General features: G+C 39.4%; 1 protein-coding gene across 7 annotated transcripts in view; it reads left to right on the top strand.

Moving 5' to 3' along the window:
- Positions 1 to 26,335, top strand: part of LOC115210291 (protein kinase C-binding protein 1) — a 111,717-nt gene that overhangs the window by 45,575 nt on the left and 39,807 nt on the right. For 5 of the 7 annotated variants that reach the window (XM_036502322.1, XM_029778798.2, XM_029778799.2 and 2 more), the window contains one exon: positions 25,147 to 25,332. In XM_036502322.1, coding sequence (XP_036358215.1) covers positions 25,147 to 25,332 — 186 coding nt within the window. Of the gene's footprint in view, positions 1 to 15,392; positions 15,443 to 25,146; positions 25,333 to 26,335 lie in introns of all 7 variants that reach the window. The other 2 variants (XM_029778801.2, XM_029778800.2) reach the window with 1 other exon arrangement.

Genomic DNA, 26,335 nt, shown 5'->3' with positions numbered 1-26,335 from the left:
CAGACAAAATACCACTAAGCATTTTGCTTGGCATGCTCACAATTCTGCCAGCTTACCACCTTAATAGTAATAATAATAATGGTGATGATGATGATCCTGTCTACTATAGGCACAAGGCCTGAAATTTGTTGGGAGGGGGTAAATCGATTAGATAGACCCCAGTGTTTCACTGGTACTTATTTAATTGATCCCGAAAGGATGAAAAGCAAAATCGACCTCGGTAGAATTTGAACTCAGAATGTAAAAACAGACAAAATGCCACTAAGCATTTTGTCCAGCATTTTGTTCTGCCTGCTCACTGCCTTAATAATAATGATAATAATAATAATGATGATGATGATGATGGCAGCAAACAGGCTTAGTGGCATGTTCTGAGTTCAGATATTGCTGAGATTAGCTTTGCCTTTCATCTCTCCAGGGCCAATAACATAAATTACCAGTCAGTTACTGGGGTTGATATAATCGACTTTCCCTGCTCCTCAGAATTACTGGTCTTCTACCCAAATTAGAAATAATAATAATAATAAATAATTGTTCTACTCCTACTCTTTCTACAAAGCCTGAAATGATATTTGATGCCAGAACTCAACTGCTATTTCTTTTACTTCAACCACATGTGGCATTTTCGTGTGTTCCTGCAGTGAGACTATGTTTGTCTCATTCTGATTTATATTTTGTTTTTGACACAAAATTTCTATGAAGAAGAGATTTTATCTCAGACAATTCCACAGCAATGTGTCAGTGTGTCTACACAAATGGCAAGTGTAATTATATGCTCTTTCAGTTGCCTGCACTGGATTTTTATGTTTGTGTGTCCATATGTACATTATATATATGTGGATAGATATCGGGGAGGCAGGGTAGATGCATCTTGTTACAGCTTGTCTTCATATTTGGTTATTTACATGAACTGCTGGAGTAAATTTTGTTTAGTTTTAAATATTTATATTTTCATCACCAGGTTCTTGTGTAAGACTGTCCAAATACAAATGAATGAGTGGCATGCCAACATTTGACTTCCTGGCCTCGAATCTCCTATATTCATCATCATCATTGTTTAACGTCCACCTTCCATGCTAGCATGGGTTGGACGGTTTGACCGGGATCTGGGAAGCCAGGAGGCTGCACCAGGCTCTAGTCTGATATGGCAGTGTTTCTACAGCTGGATGCCCTTCCTAACGCCAACCACTCCGTAAGTGTAGTGGGTGCTTTTTATGTGCCACTGGCAGTGGCCAGAATCGGTTGATGCTTTTTACGTGCCACCAGCACAGAAGCCAGTCAAGGTGGCGCTGGTAACGGCCACGTTCGGATGGTGCTTTTTACTTGCCACTAGCACAGGGATCACAACTACAATTTCCATTTGATTTTTGATGTTGATGTACTTGATTCAATAGGTCTCCTCAAGCACAGTGTGTATATATATATATATATATATATCATCATCATCATCATCATCCTTTAACTGTCCGCTTACTTGCTGGAGTAAATTTTGTTTAGTTTTAAATATATTTTCATCACCCAGTTCTTGTGTAAGAATGTCCAAATACAAATGAATGAGTGCCATGCCAACATTTGACCTCCTGGCCTCGAATCTCCTATATTATTCCTACATATCATCTCAATCCACATCGTCGTCATCATCATCTCCCTCATCCATTCATTCACAAAACTCATTGAAGCTCACATTTGTGATTAACGTTATTCATGCCCCAGACGCATTGAGGCATCTGTTATTATTTATAGCCATGAATTCTCATGGAGGACGGTTTAAAGATGCATAGAAGCATTCAAGGGCCACTGGGACTTCATAGCTATAGGTAAGGGATGCTTATACGACTCAGTGGTGTGGATACTGTTAAAGGAAGAGCTTTGTAGATTATGGCACAGATTACTAGCACCACACCTAACTCACCTGAGAAAGTGGACTATAACTGATGAATAGAGTTAAATTCAACATAGACATGATGTTACATTGGTCAGTCTAACTATGCGGCCACTGTTGTTTGACCACTTCTCATACTTATTTTGATTTACTTGGATTAGACATAAGGCCCTGTGGAAAATGATAAGTAGAATTACGTTGCATCCTCTATCAGGACGCAAAATCACAATGCAGTTGGGGTAGTGGCAATACTGTGTATTTAAGAAATTATTTCACAGCCAAATGGTTTTGGTTTCAATCCCAGTGCACAGCTCCTTGGGAAAATGTGATGTGTGTTCTATTGTCCTCGGCTGATCAAAATCTTGTGATTGAATTTGGTCAACTGAAACTGCATAAAGGCCAGACTCTGTGTGTGTGTGTTTGTCCATCATTTTACATCTACTTTTTCATGTCTGCATGGGTTAGATGGAATTTGTTGGGGCAGATTTTCCCTTGCCCTTCTTGTTACCAGCACTCAATGGTTTCTGAGTAAAGTAATAACCCCCCCCCCCTTCCTCAGAAGATTGGCAATGAACAATATTACTTGTCCGGTGGGATCCTCGTTTACAGCCATCTCTAGATGTCTAGATAAGGATGTGTGCACACACAACATATTTCTTCCAGTTTTCATCCCCCAATTCCACTCACAAGATGATGTTAGGGTGTGGCTATAGTAGAGGTGTCATGCGGTGGGACTGAACTCAGAACCATATGGTTAGGAAGTAAGCTTCTTAACCACACAGCCACACCTGCACCCATGTGTGTGTGTTGTGCATGTCTGTATATGTTTACATTCTGTGATTACACAAAAAATTGCTGAGTCATTGATAATATTGTCCTGTAATTAACCCAGCCAGCCAATTATCTAATAATTTTGTGCTTTTAAAGACGAGTAGAATGACACCCCCATCACCACCCCTGACTTACTTGAACAGTTAAGGGTCAGTGGCAGGGAAGGGCAAAACAGTGCCTCAACATGTATGTATTCATCTGATACATGCTAGCAGGGAGAAACAGACATAAAATGAATAAATCATTCAACCTGCTAGAAAAAGCAGTCAAATCACCTTCAATTCTCCTCTTGCTTCCACTACACACACACACACACACACATGCACTCGCACACACTTGACTTAAAAAGAAAGTGAGAAGCCACATTAAATGTGGTTGAGAGAAAAGAATAAAGACATGTTGGTTGCAACTGGAATCCCTTTGAATACATGTGGCCATCAGCAACAACAACAACAACATTGCCTATGCAACATGTAGCACATGCTGCTCTCCAGCGCCTGCCAATGCTACATTATTCTTATTATGTAAATATTGATTTCTGACATTGGCACATGGCTGGGAACTGGTAGGTAAGGACAAGCTTGTCAGGCATTATGGTAACGCCAAACAGATGTCAGCTTCAGCGGAATGCTGTCATGTAGAAACTGACTGCAATAAAAGACAAACAATGGCAACCACTCCATCCAATCTGCAAACCATTCCTGCTGTTCTGTTTTGTTAACCCACAATAACTTGTGACCACTCCTCTCTTTATTAGATTCTTTCTATTCATCTGCTATGGTTATTTCCTAAAGCAGTCAGCTGGCTGAATCCCTTAGCATGCTGGACAAAATGTTTAGTGGCTTTTCTTCCGGCTCTTTATGGTCTTTCACAGTCAGTCAATAGAATAAACACTTATTAAACCCTGGGGGTTGATGTAATTGACCAAACCCCTTCTATTTCTTGCCTTCTGCCAAAATTTGAAACCAAAGACAGTGTGCTGGCACAATTATTAGAGCAGTGTCGAAAAATGCTTTGCAGTATTTCTTCCTATTCACTCTATTCTGAGTTCAAATTCTTCTGCGGTCAACTATGTTTCACCTCCTTTGTTGGGGTTGATAAAAATTTTAATTATTTCCTTTTGTGTGTGTGTGTATGTATATATATATATATATATATATATAGTGCAAACAGAGTTAACAGTTATAATAACGAAGGGATAAAATATCGATATATACTATTGGTATCAGTAACCTTCATTATCACCAGGCATTGATGTGCAGGCACACTATGCATGTGGAGTACAGTTAACAACACGATAAACAAGAGTTTATCAGGAACCAACGCAAATAATTAGAAAATGGAGAAAACCTCAGATTAATAAACACATCAACTGGACCACATTTCCAGCTTATTTTTTAATACAAAGCATGGCATAACAAAATAGGTGCCATAATATATCTTACGACCATTTCCGATCAGTTGCCAAAATGCTGTCTATAAATAAATGCGAGAATAAAGTTCTCCCTCTTCATAGGGCATTCGAATTAAGGCAACGGATCTTCATCAGAGTAAAAAACAAGAGCATACAATATAAACGAAGGGAGGAAAGAAAAGGAAAGAAAACATGGCTTAGACAAATAGTCTAGAATATGTTAAGAGCAAATGATTTACCATCAAGGGGCCTTTCGTTTATACTGTATGCTCTTGTTTCTTACTCCGATGAAGCTCTGTTGTTTTAATTTGAATGCCCTATGAAGATGAAGAACTTTGTTCTTGCATTTATTTACAGACAGCATTTTGACAACTGATTGGAAATGGTCATAAGATAGGTTACGTCACCTATTTTGTTATGTCATGCTTTGTATTAAAAAAATAAGCTATAAATGTGGTCCAGTCGATGTGTTGGTTAATCTGTGGGTTTTTTCCATTTTATATATATATATATATATAAAGCGCAGGTGTGACTGCGTGGTATGTAGTTTGCTTCCCAACTACATGGTTCTGGGGTCTGTACCACTGCATGACACTTTGGGCAAGTATCTTCTACTATAACCTTGGACCAACCAAAGCCTTGTGAGTGGATTTGGTAGACAGAAACTGAAAGAAGCCCGCAACACACACACACACATGTGAATATCTGTGTCTTTGTGTCTGTTTTTCCCACTGCCACCGCTTGACAACTAATAACTTAGCAGTTTGGCAAAAAAGACCGATAGAATTAGTATCGGGCTTTAAAAAAAAGGACTGGGGTCAATTCATTTGACAAAATATTCAAGGCGGTGCACCAGCATGGCCACAGTCTAATGACTGAAACAGATAAAAGATATGTAAGATTGATTAAACAGATATTTTATGTTCTCTGCCATGAGAGAAAGAAGAAAGGAGAGAAGAAGAGAATGAAGTAGAGACAGAGAGAAAGAACTAGTGAGAGAGGGGGAAAGAGGGAGGGAGAGAGAGAGGAAAGTAGGCTTTGTTGATATCTAAAATGTGTGAGAGAATGTGAAAGCATGTCAAAGCATCTTGGCTTTATGGCGGCTGCTGCTGTTGTTGTTGTTGTTGCTGACATTTTGTTTTCTGTGGTGCTGGAGATGAATTGGATGGATAAGGTATTTAAAAATCTCTTGGATGTTTTGTGTGAATCTCACTTTTGGCATTCCATTCTGCCAAATACTCCAAAAGCAATGCAGGAGCAGCCATGTGTGTGTGTGTAGTTGCTTGGCTTGCCAGAAATAGCAACCAAATACACTCACCCGCCCACCCCCTGCCACCGCCGCCAACTTTGTCTTGCAACTGAAAGGACAAATTAAATAATGGGAACTTTGACACTCCTAACAAAAAAAATAAACAAGAGGGTCATGGTTGGAATATCTTTGACTGTAGGAATAGGGTTCGACAAATTCTACGATTTATCTTCATCCTTTTGTTACCATTTGTCTGTTGAAATGCTCTGCCTTTGTTTCAATTAATTTTGGTAATGAAGAATCTGGTAATATGACTTCTTCATTGTTAAGCTGGTGTTCATCTGTCTTTATGTTCTGAGTTCAAATTCAACCAAGGTCAACTTTGCCTTTCATCCTTTCGGGGGCGATAAATTAAGTACCAGTTGCGTACTGGAGTCAATCTAATCGACTGAACCCTCCCCCAAAATTTCAGGCCTTGTGCCTAGAGTAGAAAAGATTATTAGGGTGTTTTCCTGGTGTTTTGAACAGAAAATGAAATTTCGATAGAAGCATTTATTTAAATCACTTTAAAATAAGAAGTTTGTATCATTGTACCAGGGGCGTTCATGGGTAGATTGGAGTCAAAATGGTTGAAGTGGTGAGAAGCAGCCATGTTTTTCTGGGAACGTAAGGAAATGGATTTTTGTGTGTTAGACAAGTTTCTTCTTGAATAGGGATTTTGTTTGTTTTGGAAGGGTCATTATGTCAATCAGGTTTGAAAGTCCTTTTGTCACCATTTAGGATCACATCAGTGGTATTCCCTCTGTATTCCGTGTCTGCTTCAAGCAAACCTTGCTGATTGAGTGATGACTAATCAAACAGTCAGTTATTTGATTAAATGCTAACGAACTGACTAATAATAATAATAGTGAAACCTAACCAGTGCTTGGGTTTATTGTTGGCATAATGACCCTCCCAAGAGACAACAAAATCTGTTCCAACACACGAGTTCACATTAAGAATCTTGCAAGCCCAATACCATAACAAAAGATCTTGTTTCAAATCCACTTAAGATTTGGGATCAGAGCTAAGAATTAGTTGCAAGCCTGTTGCTCATGAAAGCAAATATTTAGGCGAAAGGGTAATTAAAGCAAAAGTAATTCTCGTTCTTTTGTAACTCAGGCCCCTTCCTCACTTGTTTCTCTGGAAAGTGTTTTGCAAATTAAGTGTATGTGTGTGTAGATTGTTTGAAGTGGTGTACAGATTTTATATATTAAGAAATAGGAAGTAGTGAGAATTATTTATTTAGTCTTTCGTCTCGTTTTGGAGAATCATCAGAATTGATTTTACAGGAAATTTACGCCTTTTTATATACATGTATATATGTTAGATGGAAAAAATCTGGAGTTGAATGGGGAAGAGAATGTTCTTATGTCATCTATGTGTGTATATGCATGCATGTTTGTAAGTATGTAGTGAATTTTTGGAGGCTTGGTTAACCCTTTCGTTACCAACCTGGCTGAAACCTAAGTTATTTTACTAAATTCTTTGTTTTATTTAAAGTAATTGAACGAAACACAGAAATACAGTAACAAAAGGGTTAATACACATGCACATACACACACACACATGTATGTGTGTATGTGTAAATATATATATATATATTCCGCCAAGGTCGACTTTGCCTTTCATCCTTTCAGGGTTGATTAATAAGTACCAGTTACACACTGGGGTTGGTGTAATCGACTTAATCCCTCCCCCCAAAATTGAGGTCTTGTGCTTCCAGTAGAAAGGGTATATATTTTTTAATCAACAAGTTATTTTTGCACCATGTTATATTACCTGTATGTTCTTACACAAACTCCATCTGGCTTGTGCAACCTTTCAGATAGGTTTGGACTAATGTTCCCCCCTCCCCGCTCCACTCATTAAATTTTTATGGAAATAACTACAGAATACAAGGGCTTAGATAATGTACGCTTGACATAAAGTTTGCAAAGAGCCTTTGTAGTTACAACCAAAAGCCCAATGAGGTTACTTCCACTGGAGTCCTTCGTTAAGGTGTGTTGGATGAGAAATCCTGTAGAATGACTGTGACAGAGTACATTCTGTTGTAGTGGGATGGTGTTTGAGGGGTGGGGCAAGTCTAGGCTTGGTTGAGAACGGAAGGCTTTTTTCTTGATTGAAGTCTGAATAATGTGTGTTTGTATGTGCATGCGTGTTTGTGTATCTGTGTGTATATATGTGCTTATGTAAATTTGTACATGTGTTTGTGTGGGTGTTTGTGTGCAAGTATCATCTTAGATGTATGGGCAGAGCAAACAGTAAATGACACCCAAATTTGTCGCGGCTATTTTTGTTTAATAACAAAACAATAAACATTGGAGACAGATTCTATACACAAGGCAGTGTAATATAGCTTCCAGTGTTAGTGAGTACATTTGTGTGGGTTTGAAAGTAAAACAGACTTGTCCAAATGGAAAGTGTGGAAGGGAATAATAAATGCCATTTGCATAGGCCTTTGTTAATAAGAATAAATTGAGCACTCCTTCCACTGCACAGGTAATAATTGGTTTATGGCTGGAGGAGTGACTTCAGCATCATCATCATCATCAGTGTCAGCATTATCTTTCATTGTTTTGTGGAATCTTGTTTATAATTCATATTTATGGCATCTTGTTAATGACATGTTCACAAATATGTAATGTAAATGCACATATCATTATCTCGTCATCAACCCCTGGATATGAGTGTCTTGAGTCCGTGGACTTATAGGATCAATTTCCTGGTTTCCATGACGTACAACTGACCAAGATCACAACATTCCCCCTGGACGAAGTGACATCAGCCCATTGCAGGGTTACTCATTTATAACTGGCTGGACTTAAGTGGCACCAAATGAAGTGTTTTACAAACAAAATACACCACCTGGTCTTGGAATTGAAACCATGATCTTAGAATTGCGAGAGCAACACCCTATATATAAAGCGCAGGTGTGACTTCATATGTACACAGGTGGTGTGTTTTATGACTTGGTCCTGGAGGGTGAGCTGTGTCTGTCCATAACAACCTATTTGCATTATCCCACACTTGAGCAAAAGGGTAACTGGGGAAAGTTCAACATTGCTAATCTTCAGGTCAACGGCTTCAAGAGATTAAGAGATTAATGACTGAGTGAGTGAAGGAATTTGGGCAGATAAATATTGCCCTGAAGAAGGAATGGATAGAATGTCTCCTGCAGAATCTGAAAATGGATCTAGTAGATAAAATGTGATGGCAACAGAAAACATGTTACTGGTTTACAAGAACAGGAATTAGTAATCTTTGGTTCTAAGTACATGTGCCTGCAGGAGTGATAATGGAATAAAACAATCTGAGAAAATGCAAAAATAGACTTGGGTGTTCCAAGTAAGCAGAACAAATATGTAGATATTTAAAAGTCATTTATTTAACCTCATTAAATGGAAAGCGGTAGCAATGGGAGGGGGGACAGGACTGAGGGGAGGGTCATGGTGCTACTAAGAACAATGACACATACACACACACAGATGCAAACACATGTGCATATAAGGATACACATAGAAGAACAGAATGTGTGCAAGAGCACACACGAAGACAGTGTTGCTGAAGAGGTCACAGATGTGTAATGAAAGATTTCCAGACAATAGACATGAATTAGAATAAGAACCGTAATAAACAAGAAAAGAATGAATATATAGTGTGTGTGTTTATTTGGCAAAAAAGAAAAAGAAGTATGACCATCCCGAAATTCAACAATATCTGTTTCAACGCACAACATCAGGTATCTTACAACACAAATTGAGAAATGTATTAATTTCATATTCTCTTTAAATCTTTTCTAATTTTTTAGGAATGTTTCCATTTTTATTATTATTAGTAGTAGTATTCTTTAGGGATTGGTTTATTTTTCTGGTAATCCTTCATAGAAGTGCGCCAGTATAGTTATCATTTTATTTGTAGGCTTTTCCAAGTCATTAAACTTAAAACAAAAGTGTTGCTATTAAAATGTTAAAAATTCACTTGCAAGCATTTACGTATTTGTTCCACTTATTCAGGGTACCCAAGGCTGTTTTTCCATTTTTTTTCTGGATTGTTTCGTTTCATTATTAGTTCCACGGGTACATGTACCTAAAACCAAAGATTACCCAGAAGTCTTTGAGAAAGTGAAAAAGGAGATAAAAAGGACATAAAGCTAAAAGTTGTTACAAATAACTGCTAGATCTCCCAACTTTGGGCGATAATATCAGAAATAAATTGCCAAAACTTCATCCGTTTAGTTAAGGTGTTTTTCATAACCACTAAATTCTTCAACTTTGCTGATCAGTTGCTAAATCTTTACAAAACTCAAATCATTCTCCAAGACAACTGTTCCTGTCCCTGTATCATTCTCTGTCCTCTCGTCACCTGACGTAACGCCACTTCCCTTCAGTACTACATCCCAAATCAGTTAAGGGAGTTCGTGTCTTGAAAGTTACTTGGCAACCTCACTGGTGCTGGTGCCAAGTAGAAAAGCATCTGGTCCACTCTGTAAAGTGGTTGGTGTTAGGGAAGGTATTCAACCATAGAACCCAGACATTGGAACTTGGCACACAGTTCTCTGGGTCATTGGCTTCTGTTGAAACATCCAATTCCTGTCCGTATGGAAAACAGATGTTAAACAATGATGACGATGATGATGGGAAGTAGAAAATATATCCTGGTGTTGGATAGATAATCTAATGAAGCAGAGCAAAAGAAGTATTCACACAATGCACACTACTATTACTGTTACACAGGGTTAACCACTCTCTGCCTACGGCTCACACTGAACTGCTTGCCCTCAATTGCTTACAGTTCTTTATTTTATAGTAATGTGTCGGTTCCCTTTTAGTTACTTGCTGGGTGATTGGAATCCTTCCACAACAAAGTATAATAGGAACAAGAGCACCCAGAGAGTGTAAACCTCCGCCAAGGCAACACCAACATCCTCTCAATGATTAGCCGGTGATGATTTTTAAAATTAGAATATCTGAAATAAACTTGATTGCTCTCACAAACAAGAATACTAAAAACGAACCCAATCACTCTTAAAAATTAAGTAAAAAAAAAAAAACAGGAAAAATAATCCAGAATCCTTGTCCGATACCGGATCGATCCCAAAATTTAATGAGTTCGTGCCAGTCACATCCTTGAAAGTTTCATCCGAATCCATCCAGCAGTTCTTGAGTTTATTTCAGATATTCTAATTTTAAAAATCATCACCGGCTAATCATTGAGAGGCTGTTGGTGTTGCCTTGGCGGAGGTTTACACTCTCTGGGTGCTCTTGTTCCTATTATACTTTGTTGTGGAAGGATTCCAATCACCCAGCAAGTAACTAAAAGGGAACTGACACATTACTATAAAATAAAGAACTGTGAGCAAACAAACAAACACGACTGAAAACAATACCTCCGCCTTTGCAAAGGCAGAGGCAAGGTTGATACATCGTAGATCAAGTGTTTCCATTTTAGTGTCACAGTTGCTTTGAGTTTCAAACTATTTTTCACTTTAAAAATGGATTCCTATCAACTAACACTGTTGTTACAACCATCATCATCATCACCCCCATCATCATCATCGTCAGTTCATTCCTTTATTGCTATGTTTACTTGTTGGTTTTTATGTAACTATTTTTATTAAATCTGTTTTGATCCTGAGTCAGTATTTTTCCTGCAAAAAACAAAAAAAAAAAAAACAACAACCATTCCCCCAAAGAAATCATATACTGTCCGTTTGAGTTTAGAGCAGCTGAGTCTTTGAGTTTGGAACACATCAAGGAGAGAGAACGGATGGACAGATAGAGATGAGAGAAGAAGACGCAGCAGAGAACTTGGTTGGCTGCTCCAATATTTGCTATTACTGCATGTTATTGGTTGGTGGTTACCCTAAATTTCTGGCATATTGATTTTCACATTGTCTAGTAGCAGAGAATTTTTCTCACTTCCTTTCTCTCTCTCTCTCTCTCTCTCTCTCACATACACACACACTGTCTCTTTCAAGTGTATGTGTATGTATATACTTATAGAAGACAGGTAATAATGATAATTATAATAATAATAATTATTATTATTATTATTATTAAAATGCTTTTACTCCAGGCTTTTGCACAAACAAAAGACAATTAAGAAACGACAAATGTACTTGTACACATACACACACACACACAAACACACATTGTGCTTATGTTGTGTATTTGTCAAATTACATCAGAGATGATCTTCCACTGGTAATCATACAAACCAGTACTACCTGTTTCATGGGAGGGGTCGGTTACTGGTGACAAAACTGACCACACCACTCTCTCTCTCTCTCTCTCTCTCTCTCCATATATATATATATATATAATATATATATATATATATATATAATGTATATATGTATATATATGTTATGCATATATATGTATATGTGCGTGTGTGTATATATATGTATGTATGTATATGTATGTATATATATATATATCTTATGTGTGGAAGGTGCAGGACATTACACAATAGACAATAGCCAGTCTCTTCAGGGTTAGGTGAAGTCTATGAGTCAACCACAGCTATCAAACCTGCAGATGAAGTAGGCCCAACCCTCGTTACCACTTTCCAGTTTTGCAATGTTGACTCTGTTGGTACAGCTCACCTCAAAGGCCCTGGCTTTGCTTCTCTTCTGATCCAGGGAGACCTGGTAAGAGAGGCTCCTTAGTAAGTGCAAAAGACTCTTCCAAAATGATATAAATGAGATCTTGTGGGGTCGTTTTTTTTCACATTGTCAGAGATGAGAGATATATCTGGCAATCCCTCAGAATTGAGTATCAGGATCTTCCGGATCGGGAGTTACTAGCATATCTGTACAGGCGACTAATAAATCTGGTCCATGCAATACAAATCTTGTAACAGTCATCATCATCATCATCATCATTTAATGTCTGCTTTCCATGCTAGCATGGGTTGGACAATTTGACTGAGGTCTGGTGAACCAGATTCCAATCTGATTTGGCAGAGTTTCTACAGCTGGATGCCCTTCCTAACGCCAACCACTCCGAGGGTGTAGTGGGTGCTTTTACGTGCCACCGGCGCGAGGGCCAGTTTGGTGGTACTGGCAACGGCCATGCCCAAATGGTGCTTTTTATGTGCCACCTGCACAGGAGCCAGTCCAGCGGACTGGCAACGCCCTCACTCAAATGTTTCACATGCCACCAGCACAAGTGCTAGTAAGGCAACGTGGTAACGATCATGTTCGAATGGTGTGCTTAACGTGCCATCGGCATGAAGGCCAGCTTGTTGCTCTGGAAACGATCTCGTTCGTATGGTACTCTTAACGCTCCACTAGCAATGGATGCCAGTCACCGAGTTTGATTTCGATTTCAGTTAGGTTTGATTTTGACAGTTGGGTTCATTGTCTCCCCCCCACCACCACCACCACCACCTCCACCCCCCCTCTCTCTGTATATTCTTTTACTTATTTCAGTCATTTGACTGCTACCATGCTGGACCATCGCCTTTACTCGAGCAAATCGACCCCAGGACTTATTCTTTGTAAGCCTAGCACTCATTTTATCGGTCTCTTTTTGCCGAACCACTAAGTGATGGGGACGTAAACACACCAGCAATGGTGAGGGGACAAAAACACACACACATATCTATACAATGCCCATCTCAAAGCACATGCCCCGTTCCCCAAACATGGTTCTTGGTGTTGGTTGCTTTGGATGATGATGGTTTTTGTCTCTTTGAGGATTGCAATGTTGTTTCTGTAGTCTTCTCCTGTGATATTGAGGATGCTACGAAGAAGGCATTGCTGGTGGGAGTTGATCCAGCTGGCTCACATGTCAATGGTCGACTTACTTCATTCTGGAGAGTGAGAATGGTAACTGCCTTATACATGAATAACTTTCTAGCAGGCCAGATGCATGGTTTTGAAAAATCTCATGCTGGAAGGTGCCTCTGCTTTTCAAATGTTTTCCAGTAAATGCTAGTGATGATTAAGAAACAAACCTCTTCACAGCTCACTCTACAGTTCTCTCGGTTGTCAGAATTCTGTTTCTTTTCACACTTTTATGTTTAGTTAAAAGAAAAGATCACAGCATCGATTTGCTCGACTAAAGGTGGTGCTCCAGCATGGCCACAGTCAAATGACTGAAACAAGTAAAAGAGAAAAGAGTAATAACACCAACAGATATTTTAAGCTCATTTATCTCTGCTAGACAAGGTGCTAACTTTGTGGCTCCTGTGATATTCTTCACCAATTTTCCTGCCTTCCTTGCTTCCTCTACCTTCTTTAACCAGGTCTCCTTCAGTTTCTTCTACATCCTTCCACATTCATTTCCATCACCCTCAGCACATGACTCAGCCATCTCATCCCATTTCTCTTCACAGCATCCATCTCTGGCACAATTCCCATCATTCTCTGAAATTCATTGTTTGTACTTCTCTCGGCAATGCTCACTCATTCCACCAGACCATTCTCGTTGCCATTCTTTCCATTATTCCCTGCTGCTCTACCATATTCCATAAACCATATCTCTTCTCACATGTGCAGCACACAGAATCCCCTTCCACCCTTGCAGTACACACACTTGCCCCATAATGTGAGTTATTAAGGTTGCTAGATATTTCAGTAACCATTGCTGTCACGGCCACATTAGATACTGTAGAATTTGAACATTTGTAAACTGAATAAGAATAATGATTTTTTTTCTTGTTTTGTTTTGTTTTGTTTTTTTTTCTCTCTTTTTAACTTTAGTGGGGAAAACATCAGAGTAAGCTATTATCATCAGTTTGGAATAAGATGGTTGGGTATGGCCGTTTGGATGCTGGCAATTTGCCACGGCTGACTGGACATTGAACCTGTTTTGGTGACAATACTTGTTGGCGAGTACACATACATGCATGCACACACTTCTTAATGCTCTCTCTCGTTTTTCTGCTCGCTGCACCAAAATTTTGATTTCCTGTTCTATTTTGTCAGAAATGTAGAGGAATCCGCGTTTGTGAGAGAATCTTCTCCTTCCCACATTTCATCAATATTCCACCAACCCTCATACACATAAAATGAAGCAGAAAGATGAATGAAGTTTAGCAGTGGAAGTAGTTTTGTGGTTGGAATTATGAGTCAGTTGTCAGTTCAAATAAAAACAAAACTTGTACAGTGCCAAAATATCCCAGGGGTCAAAGTGTCTGATGTCAAATAAGATTTAGTGATGCAAGACCAAAATGCCTTTGCCAAAACATCTCATGCCCTTTACACATAAATATAAATTATTATCGTGCATCTACTTAAGTTCCAAAAGGAATTTTTTGAAGCACTTCAACCTGTTATTAAAAAATTCTTTATCAGCATGGAATGGTTCTCTCCATTCAATTATTTATAAATGAAAAAATATTGTTAGATTTAAAAAATTTTCCATATGGATTCCCCTTTTGATAACAATCCCTCAACTTTGAAATAGAAAATTATGGATCTTCTCTTTGGTTTACCAAATACCTGTGTGTTTTTATTAAATTCATAATGTGCTTAATTGATCGTTACACTTATATCAGTCAGCACTTCAATTTTCATTGGATTTTTTTTTTATAAGGGTCAATTAACAAGGAATATATATAAATTTTAAAACTCATCTTGTACTGTTGAGGATTATTATTATTCCAGGCTCCCGTGGCTTTTATGGGTTTTTCCACGAGTAACCTTTCGAAGTGCCTCCCCCCTATTGGGAGTTTTTACTTGTCATATTTTCGTTGTTATCTTGCATTTGTACATGGACTTTTCAAATGGACAAAACCCTTTTTGTAACTTTCGTCCTGTATTTTGTCCCTACATGTTTTATCTGATTTTTGTTAGCCCTTGTGGCCAATAAACGAGAATTAATTATTATGATTGTGATTGTTGTTATTTTAAAGGCTATTTTGTTGATTGTGTGCGTGTGTGTGTGTGTCCCTTTTTGAAAGAAAGTTCTGATTAATCTTCCTGCAACTCTTTTACTCAAACCACAATCTGTTCTGCTTTGTAGGCTGAATGCTTCTGGTCACAGAAACAGTACCATGATCACTCGGTCAAAAGGTACGTAGATTACTGCTTGACTATGTTGCAATTCCACGCAAAAGCATGGCAGCACTCATCACGCTGCTACTACCATTGATTAGTTTCCTCTTCCTCCCCCCCCCACTCACGTTATAACATTGTATACTTAACTCTTGACATTGCTTGGTATTGTTATATTTTATTTGGTTGGTTTTCCTTCCTCTTTTTTTGTTTTCTTGTTTTTTTGCCTAAATGTAATTCAAAGTTTCAAAGCAAAATCCCTTGCATGAGTCTCAGCTTGCCGCCTCACTTACTAAAAACATGATTAATAGCCATTATTCATCAACTCATCATATGTTTAAAGCCTTGTCATTAATTATGTCGTAATGTTAATTACTTTACTCAGGAAACTAGTCATACATCTTAGAATACTATTTATTATTATTATTATTATTATTATTATCATCATTATTATCATTATTAAAAGCAGTGAGCTGGCAGACTCATTAGCATGTTGGACAAAATGCTTAGTGGCATTGCTTGCAGCTTTTTACTTTCTGAATTCAAATTCTGCCAAGGTTGACTTTGCCTTTCATCTTTTGGAGATCGATAAAATAAATACCAGCTGAGTATTAAGATTGATGTAATGATCTCTGCCCCTTTCCTATCCCAGTTTCACACCCTGTGCCCAATTAGAAAAGATTATTATTATTATTGAGTGAGAGAGTAGTGCATGCCATCAAAGTGACACCAGGGTAAAATATACGAAGCCCAGTATACCCATCATGACTACCCGTCTGATAAGGGTACACCAGGCACATGCATCACAACCATATGTGCACAACATGGTGATCTCATATCAAGATAAACAGCGCAAGACCTTGCAGGTGGGGCCCAGTTAGAATTTTATTCTGGTCGAGTAACCCATCCCACTCAAAAGGTCCCTGAATAAGGGTTGTTTAAGGATGTTGAACAAAACACTCATGTTTCCAGAGGTGAATTATCCAAACCCCAAAGAATCCCTCTCAACACATGGCTATGATGCTACCCCACTACTTCTGCTCATGATCAGAGATGCACATATCATCAGCCACTAAGGGACATAATGAACTGGTTAAGGTCAAACAACTGACAAGCAAATCTGTGGTATTGAGCAGAATATTTGCTGTAACCCATCTTTTGTACCAAGACAGATAATACTTCTAATCAGTTTAGATCAGAAGCCACGAGAGCCACTGCCTGGTACTGCATCAAGGCATTTATTATTATTATAAGCAAGCTGAACAAAATGCTGCTCAGATTCTGTCCATCTTTACAGTCTAAGTTCAAATTCTGCCAAGGTCAACTTTACCTTTCATCTTTTTGGGGTCAGTAAAATAAAAACCAGTTGAGCATTAGGATCAGTGTCATCAACAATTGCCCTCCCCCACAAATTTCGGGCCTTGTGCCTATAGTAGAAAAGATTGTTCATCATCATCATCATTTAGCATCCATTTTCCATGCTGGCATGGAAAACAGTTTGACTGGAAGTGGTAAGCTGGAGAGCTGCACCAAGCTCCAGTTGGTTTGGGGTTGGTTTCTACAGATGGATGCACTTCCTTATGCCAACCACTCCATAGAGTGTAGTAGGTGCCTTTTACGTGTCACAGCCATGGATGCCTTTTACATTCACTGGCATTGGCCGCAACCATGACTTAACATGGTTTGATGTGTCTTCTCAAGCTCAGCAAATCACCAGAAGTCTTGTTTGCTTGTCATCTCCTTCATGAGACTCAACATCTGAAAATCATATTTCACCACCTTGTCCCATGTCTTCTTGGGTCTACCTCTTCTGCAGGTTCCCTCCACAAAGATCAGGAATTCTTTACGCCGCTGTCCTCGTTCATATGCATCACATATACCAGTGCAGCTTTCTCTCTTGCATGCCATATCTGATGCTTCTTTTGCCCATCTTTTCTCTCAAGATGCTTATACTCTTATTTCTTTATTGCCCACAGGGGGCTAAACATAGAGGGGACAAACAAAGACAAACAAAGGGATTAAGTTGATTACATCAACCCCAATATGTAACTGGTACTTAATTTATCGACCTTGAAAGGATGAAAGGCAAAGTCGACCTCAGCGGAATTTGAACTCAGAACGTAACAGCAGACGAAATACTGCTAAGCATTTCGCCCTGCGTGCTAACGTTTCTGCCAGCTCACTGCCTTGCTTACAGATGGATGTACTGTACAAGATGCTTACACTCTGTATGCACACTCACATTGCACATCCAGCAGAGCATGCCGGCTTCATTTCTTTCAAACCTTTGCATGTCCTCTTCTCTCACAGCCCATGTTTCACTGCCATATAGCATGGCTGTTCATACACAGGCATCATACAATCTGCATTTCACTCTAAGAGAGAGGGCCCTTTATTACCAACAAAGGTAGTTCTCTAAACTTTGCCCAACTTCTTCTAGCAGCTATGCTCTCAGAGCATCCACCTCCATTGCTGATTTGGTCACCTAGGTAACAGAAGCTCTCTGCTGGACATTTGATGAAGTCTGTTTCCCATACATTCCCAGTGTTTGTTGTTCCTACACACCTGCCACACACAATGGCTACTACTTTCTCTGTTAACTTTCCTCTGATATTACTGCACCTCTTATGTATCCATAGCTTGCACTGGGTACACCTTATGGAGTTTCTACCTACACATTTCCTATATATCGAACAGGATCATTTCTCTGAAAGGATTTGTGATTTGTCTGTGTTCCTACTTACTAAGACTTTCGTCTTAGGTAGATTAACTCTAAGGCCCTTTGATTCCAGACCTTGCTTCCACACCTGAGATTTCTTCTCTAGTTCCAGTAGTGATTCACTTAAAAGAACAAGGTCATCAGTATGAAGGAGCTCCCAAGGGCAGCCTGTCTTAAATTCCTCTGTTATAGCCTTGGAGGACTATGATGAACAAAAGGGGTCTGAGGATCAATCCTTGGTGAACTCCTGCCTGTACACTTAATTCCTTGCTATAGTCGTTGCCAACTTTCACCTTACTAACAGCATCACTGTACATAGTTTGTACAGCTCTCACGAACCACTTGTCTATTCCTAGCTTCTGCATTGACCATCAGATAAGGGAGCAGGGGACCCTGTCAAAAGCTTTCTCCACACCATGTGGTTGAGAAGCAAGCTTTTTACCACACACCCACGCCTGCGCCTGTACAGTGGTTGGGGTGTTTTAAAGGCAGCAAGCTGGCAGAAATGTTAGCACGCTGGGTGAAATGCATAGCCGTATTTCGTCTGTTGTTACGTTCTGAGTTCAAATTCCGCCGAGGTCGGCTTTGTCTTTCATCCTTTCGGAGTTGATTAAATAAGTACCAGTTACTCACTGGGGTCAGTATAATCGACTTAATCAATTTGTTTGTCCTCTCTGTGTTTAGCTCCTTGTGGGTAGTAAAGAAATAGGTATTCTAAGTTCAGATTCCACCAAGACCTATTTTATCTTTCACCCTTTCGGAGTCCATAAAATGAAGTACCAGTTACGCACTGGGTTTGATGTAATCAACTAGACCCCCTCCACTAAATTTCATGCCTTTTGCCTATAGTAGTAAGAATTATTGTTGTTGTTGTTATTGGTGCTGCCATATTACTCTGGAAACCACATCTTTGGATCTGCTTGAGACACATTGCTAGCAATTCCATAACAAAAATATATAACTCCTCTTTTACTCTGCCAATATATGAAATGGTTTGCAAGTGAGAAGTGACAGCTAATCCTAATGTCAGCCACTTCACAGTGGTGTACTGGGGGCTTTTACCATGCCATCAACACTAGTGAGGCCACCATGCAGTTGCTAGAAAAACTGGAACTCCGTTGGTTGCGATTACAAGATTTCCAGTTGATCCGATCAACGGAACAACCTGCTTGTGAAATTAACATGTAAGTGGCTGAGTACACCACAGATATGCATGCCCTTAATGTAGTTGTCAGCGATACTCACTGTGACACCAAATGTGGAAAAGCTGGCCCTTTGAAATACAGGTACAACTATTTTTGCCAGCTGAGTGGACTGGAGCAACATGAAATAAAGTGTCTTGCCCAAGGACACACCATACACTGCCAGGTATTGAACTCCTGATCTTACAATCTCGAGCTGAATATCCTAACCACTTAGTCACATGCCTTCTGCAGCTTGATAGACTATGAACCTGAATGGGGGAAATCTTTTATGCTGGGAGATGAGGAGTAGAGAGGGGTTAAGTGAGAGAAAAGGGTCAGAGCAGAATAGGTTTCTTGCTGTAGAGGAGCAACAAGGCTGCTCAAATTTTAGAAGAGAGGATAGGAGTGATTCATTAAGGTTAGAAAGTGATGATAATAATTGGAGTGGTGAGGTGTCAGGGTAGGAATGAGTGGGGCAATCGGGGGATGTCCGATAGTGCAAAGCAGTAGGATACTATTCCTGACGATAAGTGTACCATTCTAAATTCGATAAAATCTGTTCCAGTGTGACTATCATATTTTCTGTATTGTTTTGACCCTTAAGCTGTTTTTAATTTTTTTTCTCTTGTTTTGGTACATGTTTCAGCTTGGTACACACACACATGCACACATCATGTGGTTGCTCATAGTTTCTGTCTACCGAATCCACTGACAAGGTAATGGTTGATCTGGGTCTGAAGCTGAAAACACTTGCTCAAGGTCCCACATAGTGGGACTGAGCCCAGAATTACATGGTTACAAAATGGATTGTAGTTTCATATATAAAACAGGTGATGAAATGAAATGGAAAAAATGGAAGGAAAAAACAAACTAAAATCCTTTCTCATTATGGTGAAGATTTGTCATCATCATCATCATCGTTTAATGTCCGCTTTCTATGCTGTCATGGGTTGGATGGTTTGACTGAAGACTGACAAGCCAGGAGGCTGCATCAGGCTCCAGTCTGATCTGGCATGGTTTCTACTGCTGGATGCCCTTCCTAACACCAACCACTCTGATAGTGTAGTGGCTGCTTCTTATGTGCCACCGGCAGGGGCATTGGCCACGACTACGATTTCTCTTGACTCAACAGGTCTTCTCAAGCACAACATATTGCCCGACAATTGAAGGGTGCTTTTAAATGGGCGAGTTATGCGACACTGACATCAGCCATGGCTATGATCTCACTTTCGTTATCTCCAAAGGTTTTAGTCACTTGTCATTGCCTCTGTGAAGACCAAAATCTGAAGGTTGTTCTTCACCAACTCATCTTATGTTTTCCTGGCGCTCTACCTCAATCATTTGGGCAAAGTCACTGGTCTGGGGATAATTTTGAGATTTTCCACCAGTCTTGCAGACTCTAATAATCTAGCACCGTTGTCATTGTCATTTTTACATTCATTTTCTTCCAAGCTGAAGTCACGTGGCCTGGTGGTTACAGTGTTCTTCTCACAATCATGAGATCGTGCTTTCAATTCCCAGGCCAAGTGGAGCATTGTGTTCTCAAGCAAAACACTTCATATCACATTGCTTCAGTCTACTCAGCCATAAACGAGCCAACCTGCAATGGACTGGCACCCTGTTCTGGGCAAATATTGTCATCTCGGTCCCTTATATGTCATGGAAACTGACTAATGGCTCCTATGAGTCCTAGGCCTCAACTCAGTAATTTCTTTTCCCCAAGTAGACATAGATATGCATCTATGGATATATATATATATATATATATACACACACACATACATATATATATATATATAACGATAATAATCGAATTGATTATAATACACCATGAGGATTTCCAACATGTTGGGCACACTGGAGTATACCATCAGCATGCAATCAACGTAATGTGTGCTTTGGCTCAGCCCCTAGGCGCTTAATACTCATAGGGTTGGTTTTCTCTGTGTACACAACTGGAGTATCCTATTTGATATTTATTGACCATAGGTGGTGACCACAGGTTTATCCAATCCTACCTGGTGCATATCTATTCAAGTACCCGATTCTATCTGAATCGTCATCGTGTGAGAGATTAATTTGTAAAATGGTTCATTTGGAAACTCATTCTATTTCGATGTATGGCAGTAGTAACCCAATTTCTACACAGGCAGAAAGCAACTCTTTTGATCATTCTAACCCATGGCAACACCCTTGAAAAGTTGATTTTTGTTCCATTTGTTCATTCTAATTGAAGCTGAATCTGTTAACACAACTGACCTAAATAACTTTGAAAGTTTTAATAAACCTGGCTTCGTTGACCCAAAGCTGGTTGTTTAACTTAAAAGTTCACTGGCTCATCATTTGTTTTTCTGTTTAAGCATTGTTGTAAGCAAGTGTCATGGTGTACGGAGAGAGAGAGAAAGAGAGAGACACAGATATCTCAAAGTATGAATAAGAGACCAGTTCTCTCTCACTGAATCTAAACCCAGCATGCAGACAGACAAAACATTTCTCTGTTATGCAGTTACCTCACATCACATCTCTTCAGATACATTTGTTGCATACAGTCAGGAGTGGCTGTGTGGTAAGTAGCTTGTTTACCAACCACATGGTTCCGAGTTCAGTCCCACTGCGTGGCACCTTGGGCAAGTGTCTTCTACTATATCCTCGGGCCGACCAAAGCCTTGTGAATGGATTTGGTAGACAGAAACTGAAAGAAGTCCATCGTATATATGTATATATATATATGTATGTGTTTGTGTTTGTCCCCCTAGCATTGCTTGACAACCGATGCTGGTGTGTTTATGTCCCCGTCACTTAGCGGTTCGGCAAAATGAGACCGATAGAATAAGTACTGGGCTTACAAAGAATAAGTCCCGGGGTCGAGTTGCTCAATTAAAGGTGGTGCTCCAGCATGGCCGCAGTCAAATGACTGAAACAAGTAAAAGAGTAAAGAGAGTCATATAGCTCTGGTGAAAAGACATCAAGTAGTGATTCTTTAAACCTTTCGTTACTGTATTTATTTTGAGATGTTCTGTGTTTCTTTCAATTACTTTAACTATAACAAAGAATTTAGTAAAATAACTTAGTTATAATTCAGCTAGTGTTAGCAACATAAATTGTGACTAAGGTTTGGTGGAAGATTTTAATTCAGAACTTATGAAAACAAAACATTTGTACTCAGAGCCAGAGTCGGGTTGGTAATGAAAGGGTTAAACCTTCTCTTACCATATTTCGGTCAAAATACACTGACTTTGTTTCTATTGAATTTTAAAATAATAAAGAATTTCATAAAATGATGTAAACTGGTGTTCCAGGTGGCAAGCTAGCAAAATCGTTAGCACACCTGGCAAAATGCTTAGCAGCATTTCCACCAACTTTATATTCTGAGTTCAAATTCTGTTGAGGTCGGCTTTGTCTTTCATCCTTTTGAGGGTCGATAAAATAAATACCAGTTGAATACTAGGTTTGATGTAATCAACGAATGCCATCTCACAACATTTCAGGCCTTGTGCATAGATTAGAAAGGATTGAACATAAATTGAGGTGATGTCAGGTTTTAATTTAGACCACCTTAAAACCAGACGTTTGTATCATAGAACCCAAGGTGGTCTTGGGCAGGTTAAGTCTGTCAACCCTGTCAACAGGGCCTTGACTCTTTTGTCAGCTGTATGAAGTCTCAGAAATATGTCTTCCTCGGCCATATTGTTTGTCATCATCAACTCCTGTCAATATTTATTTAAAAAGACCAGCTTTGTTCACCTCAAATGCCATTCGCTTAAATTGTGATTCAAGGCCGCAAACCTATAAAAGCGAAGAATGAGATGACGTCACCGTGATGATACCTTTCTCAAACATGTCAAGAGCTGCGAGTGCAGGGAAATTAGATATGTTCTTTACTTGCTTCAGTCACTTGGCTGCGACCATGCTGGGGCACTTCCTTGAAGGGTTTAACAAGAAAATCAACCCCAGTACTTGTTTTATTTTATAGCCTGATACTTATTATGTTAGCCCCTTTCGCCGAACCACTAAGTCATGAGGACGTGAAGAAACAAACACTGGTTGTTAAGCAGTGGTAGTTGGGATGGATACACGCATGCATGGCAGGCTTCCACACAGTTTCTATCTACCAAATACACTCCAAAGGCATTGATCAGACCAGGGCTATAGTAGTAGAAGACAGAATTTGAACTCGGAACAATAAGATTTGTTGTAAATAGAGAAAAGTGTTTTATTCCTGCATTCTCTAACCATTCTGCTAATCCACAACCAATATTTACTCCTGATTAAGTAAATATTGACTGATTTGATTCTTTATCCAAGCTCTTTGCTTCATTGATTAATTATTGTCTATTAAACAGTTCATTGTGGACACGGGGTTCCTCAGGAATACCTTTGCTATAAAATAACCCTCACCTGATAGGGAATTGTCAACAGAGGTTAACATCATTTCTTTAACTCTATGTGTGTGTGTGTGTGTGTGTCTCTCTCTGCCTCTTTAATTTTCTTTGTGTGTATGTGTGTGTACTTAGTCATTTAGTTATTTCTTTGTTTATGAGGTTTGTAAAACAAAGTCATTGGCTGAATTTCATGTGTGTGTGTGTGTGTAGACGTCACTCATTCACTTCTATAGTTTCCTTTTTCCTTCTATTTTTTTTTTCCTTCCCCTCTCACGTACCATGTCACATGATGTCCGAGTTTGACATGCAATGAGCTTTTCCATTAAAAAGAAGCATTTTGAAATAACTAACCTTATCTTTCAACTTACCCTGATAACTTCATCATTGTCATCTTACCATTTTACATCTGCCTTCCATATGGTATGGAATGAACAGGTTACCAGAGTTTGGGTCAGTCCTTAATCAGAGTTTTTGCCCTCCTTGTTGTGCTGCAGGACTCTGTGTCACTTGTACATCATACTTTTAGTGTCATTTTCTACACTTATGATCCTTTCCTGTCATAGGCCACTTCACAGAGGGTAATGGATGCATTTTATTGCAGCACCAATGCTGGTCAAATTGTTTTCTACCCAGTCGGACTAAGGAGTGCTTTTCCTCAATTTTCTCTTTTTGTAGTAACACCCACTACACTCACGGAGCGATTGACGTTATGAAGGGCATCCAGCTGTAGAAACACTGCCAAACCAGACTGGAGCCTGGTGCAGCCTCCATGGCTTACCAGACCCCGGTCGAACTGTCCAACCCGTGCTAGCACGGAAAATGGATGTTAAATGATGATGATGATGTTCAGGACAATATGGTCAGTAGAGTGATTGCAGATGATGGACAAAAATAATTTGTTCGTTTGTTTTTACATCCATTTTTCCATGCTGGCATGGATTAGACAAATACATTATTAAATCATTTTTGCACGGCAGGGTGTTTTTCCTGCTGCTAACCCTCATTTGTAATTTACTTAGAAATTTGACATTAAAGGGTTACAAAGTTTCCTTCCATTCATCTTGATCCAATTGCAATAAACTTCCATTGTAACCCATTCTTCATTCTTTACTTCTATGACCATACAAAAATAATTGCCTCACTTATATGAATGCGCGCGCGCACACACACACACACACACACACACACACACACACACACAGTAATGCATGTGTTGCGAAGCTCAACATGTGACCAAAGTTTGGGCTCAGTAGTAGGTCATACACTCCACTCCTAAATCCAGTGGAGTAGGGCATGGGACATCAGTGTATGGGACAGGTTAACGTACATAAAACACCATATATGTTTTTTTCTATATTTTGTTAATACTATACACACACACACACACACACTCGTTGTATAATTTTAATTTCTTTATTCATTATTTCTTTGCTACAGATTCAGGAAGTGATACCAGTGCCAAGATGTCTGGCAGTACGGCTACGACACCAGTCACAACTGGTGCAAGTACCATCCGTACTCGGGCCTCAACCGGCAGCATATCAGGATTGCCATTTGGTAAGACGGAAATCAAATCAGAAAGATGTTCAAGTCCTTCCAGTGACACTTGCTCTTCCAGATCTGGTAAGTGTTTGCAGGGGGCAGGGGGAAATTTTGTATGTTGACACATATGGGTTCATGTGATAAGTGTAGGAGGTCATTTACATGCATGGGGGTGGGTGGACGGTGTTGCTTGGTTTATGTTCCTTTTCATTGACATCTATTGTCATAGGTTGATAGTATTGCAAAGACAGTTACTCAACCATTTCTGCTGTGATAGGCTGCTTCTAGAAGCAAGTTCCTTACCCCCAAATACACTTACCATGTCTCCGCTCATGGATACACCACAAAGGAAAAATAAGTCAATAGGTTCACAACATCCATAGAGCTGCAGGGGATGCCAAATATTGGTTAAGTATAATTGTACATATCTGCTTGAACATCCTGGCAGCTGGGTTTTAAAATGTTAATTGTGGAAATGAAGGATCAGATAAAGTGTTTAAAGAGCAGAGATGAATCACCAATGTACTTTAGTGTGTTAAATTATGCAGCTGTATATCTTACCATTTATGAATATAATTTGAAAAATATATTTTGGGGCTCTTGAATGTTGGAAATAAGATACATGTGGTTCTTTTTGTTTGACAGTTTGGCCACTTCTAATATATAATGTGTGTATAAGTGCAGATGCTGGTGGCATGCAAAAAGCACCCATCCAGATCATCATCATCATCATCAAGCACCTAGTACATTCTGTAAAGTGGTTGACATTAGGAAGGGCATCCAGCTGTAGCAACCATGCCAAAACCCACGACTGGAACCTGGTGTGGCTCTCCAGCCTGGCCAGCTTGGAAAACAGGCATTAAATGATGAATCATTTGACACCTACTTTTCCATCCTTCTATAGAGGGAATTTGTTGAGGTGGATTTTTGATGCCTGGGTACCCTTCCTGTCACTGACCCTCACTTGTTTCTATGCAAGGTAATATTTCCCCATCATCAGACATCTTTTTCTGTGGAAGATTACAAACGAACAACACTGCTTGTGTGACAGTGATGCTCATTTACAACGTCATGTTATGTCTGG

This window comes from Octopus sinensis, linkage group LG4 (assembly GCF_006345805.1).
Source record: "Octopus sinensis linkage group LG4, ASM634580v1, whole genome shotgun sequence".
Classification (NCBI taxonomy): Eukaryota; Metazoa; Mollusca; class Cephalopoda; order Octopoda; family Octopodidae; genus Octopus; species Octopus sinensis.
This window is presented reverse-complemented; position numbering and strand designations above follow the sequence as displayed.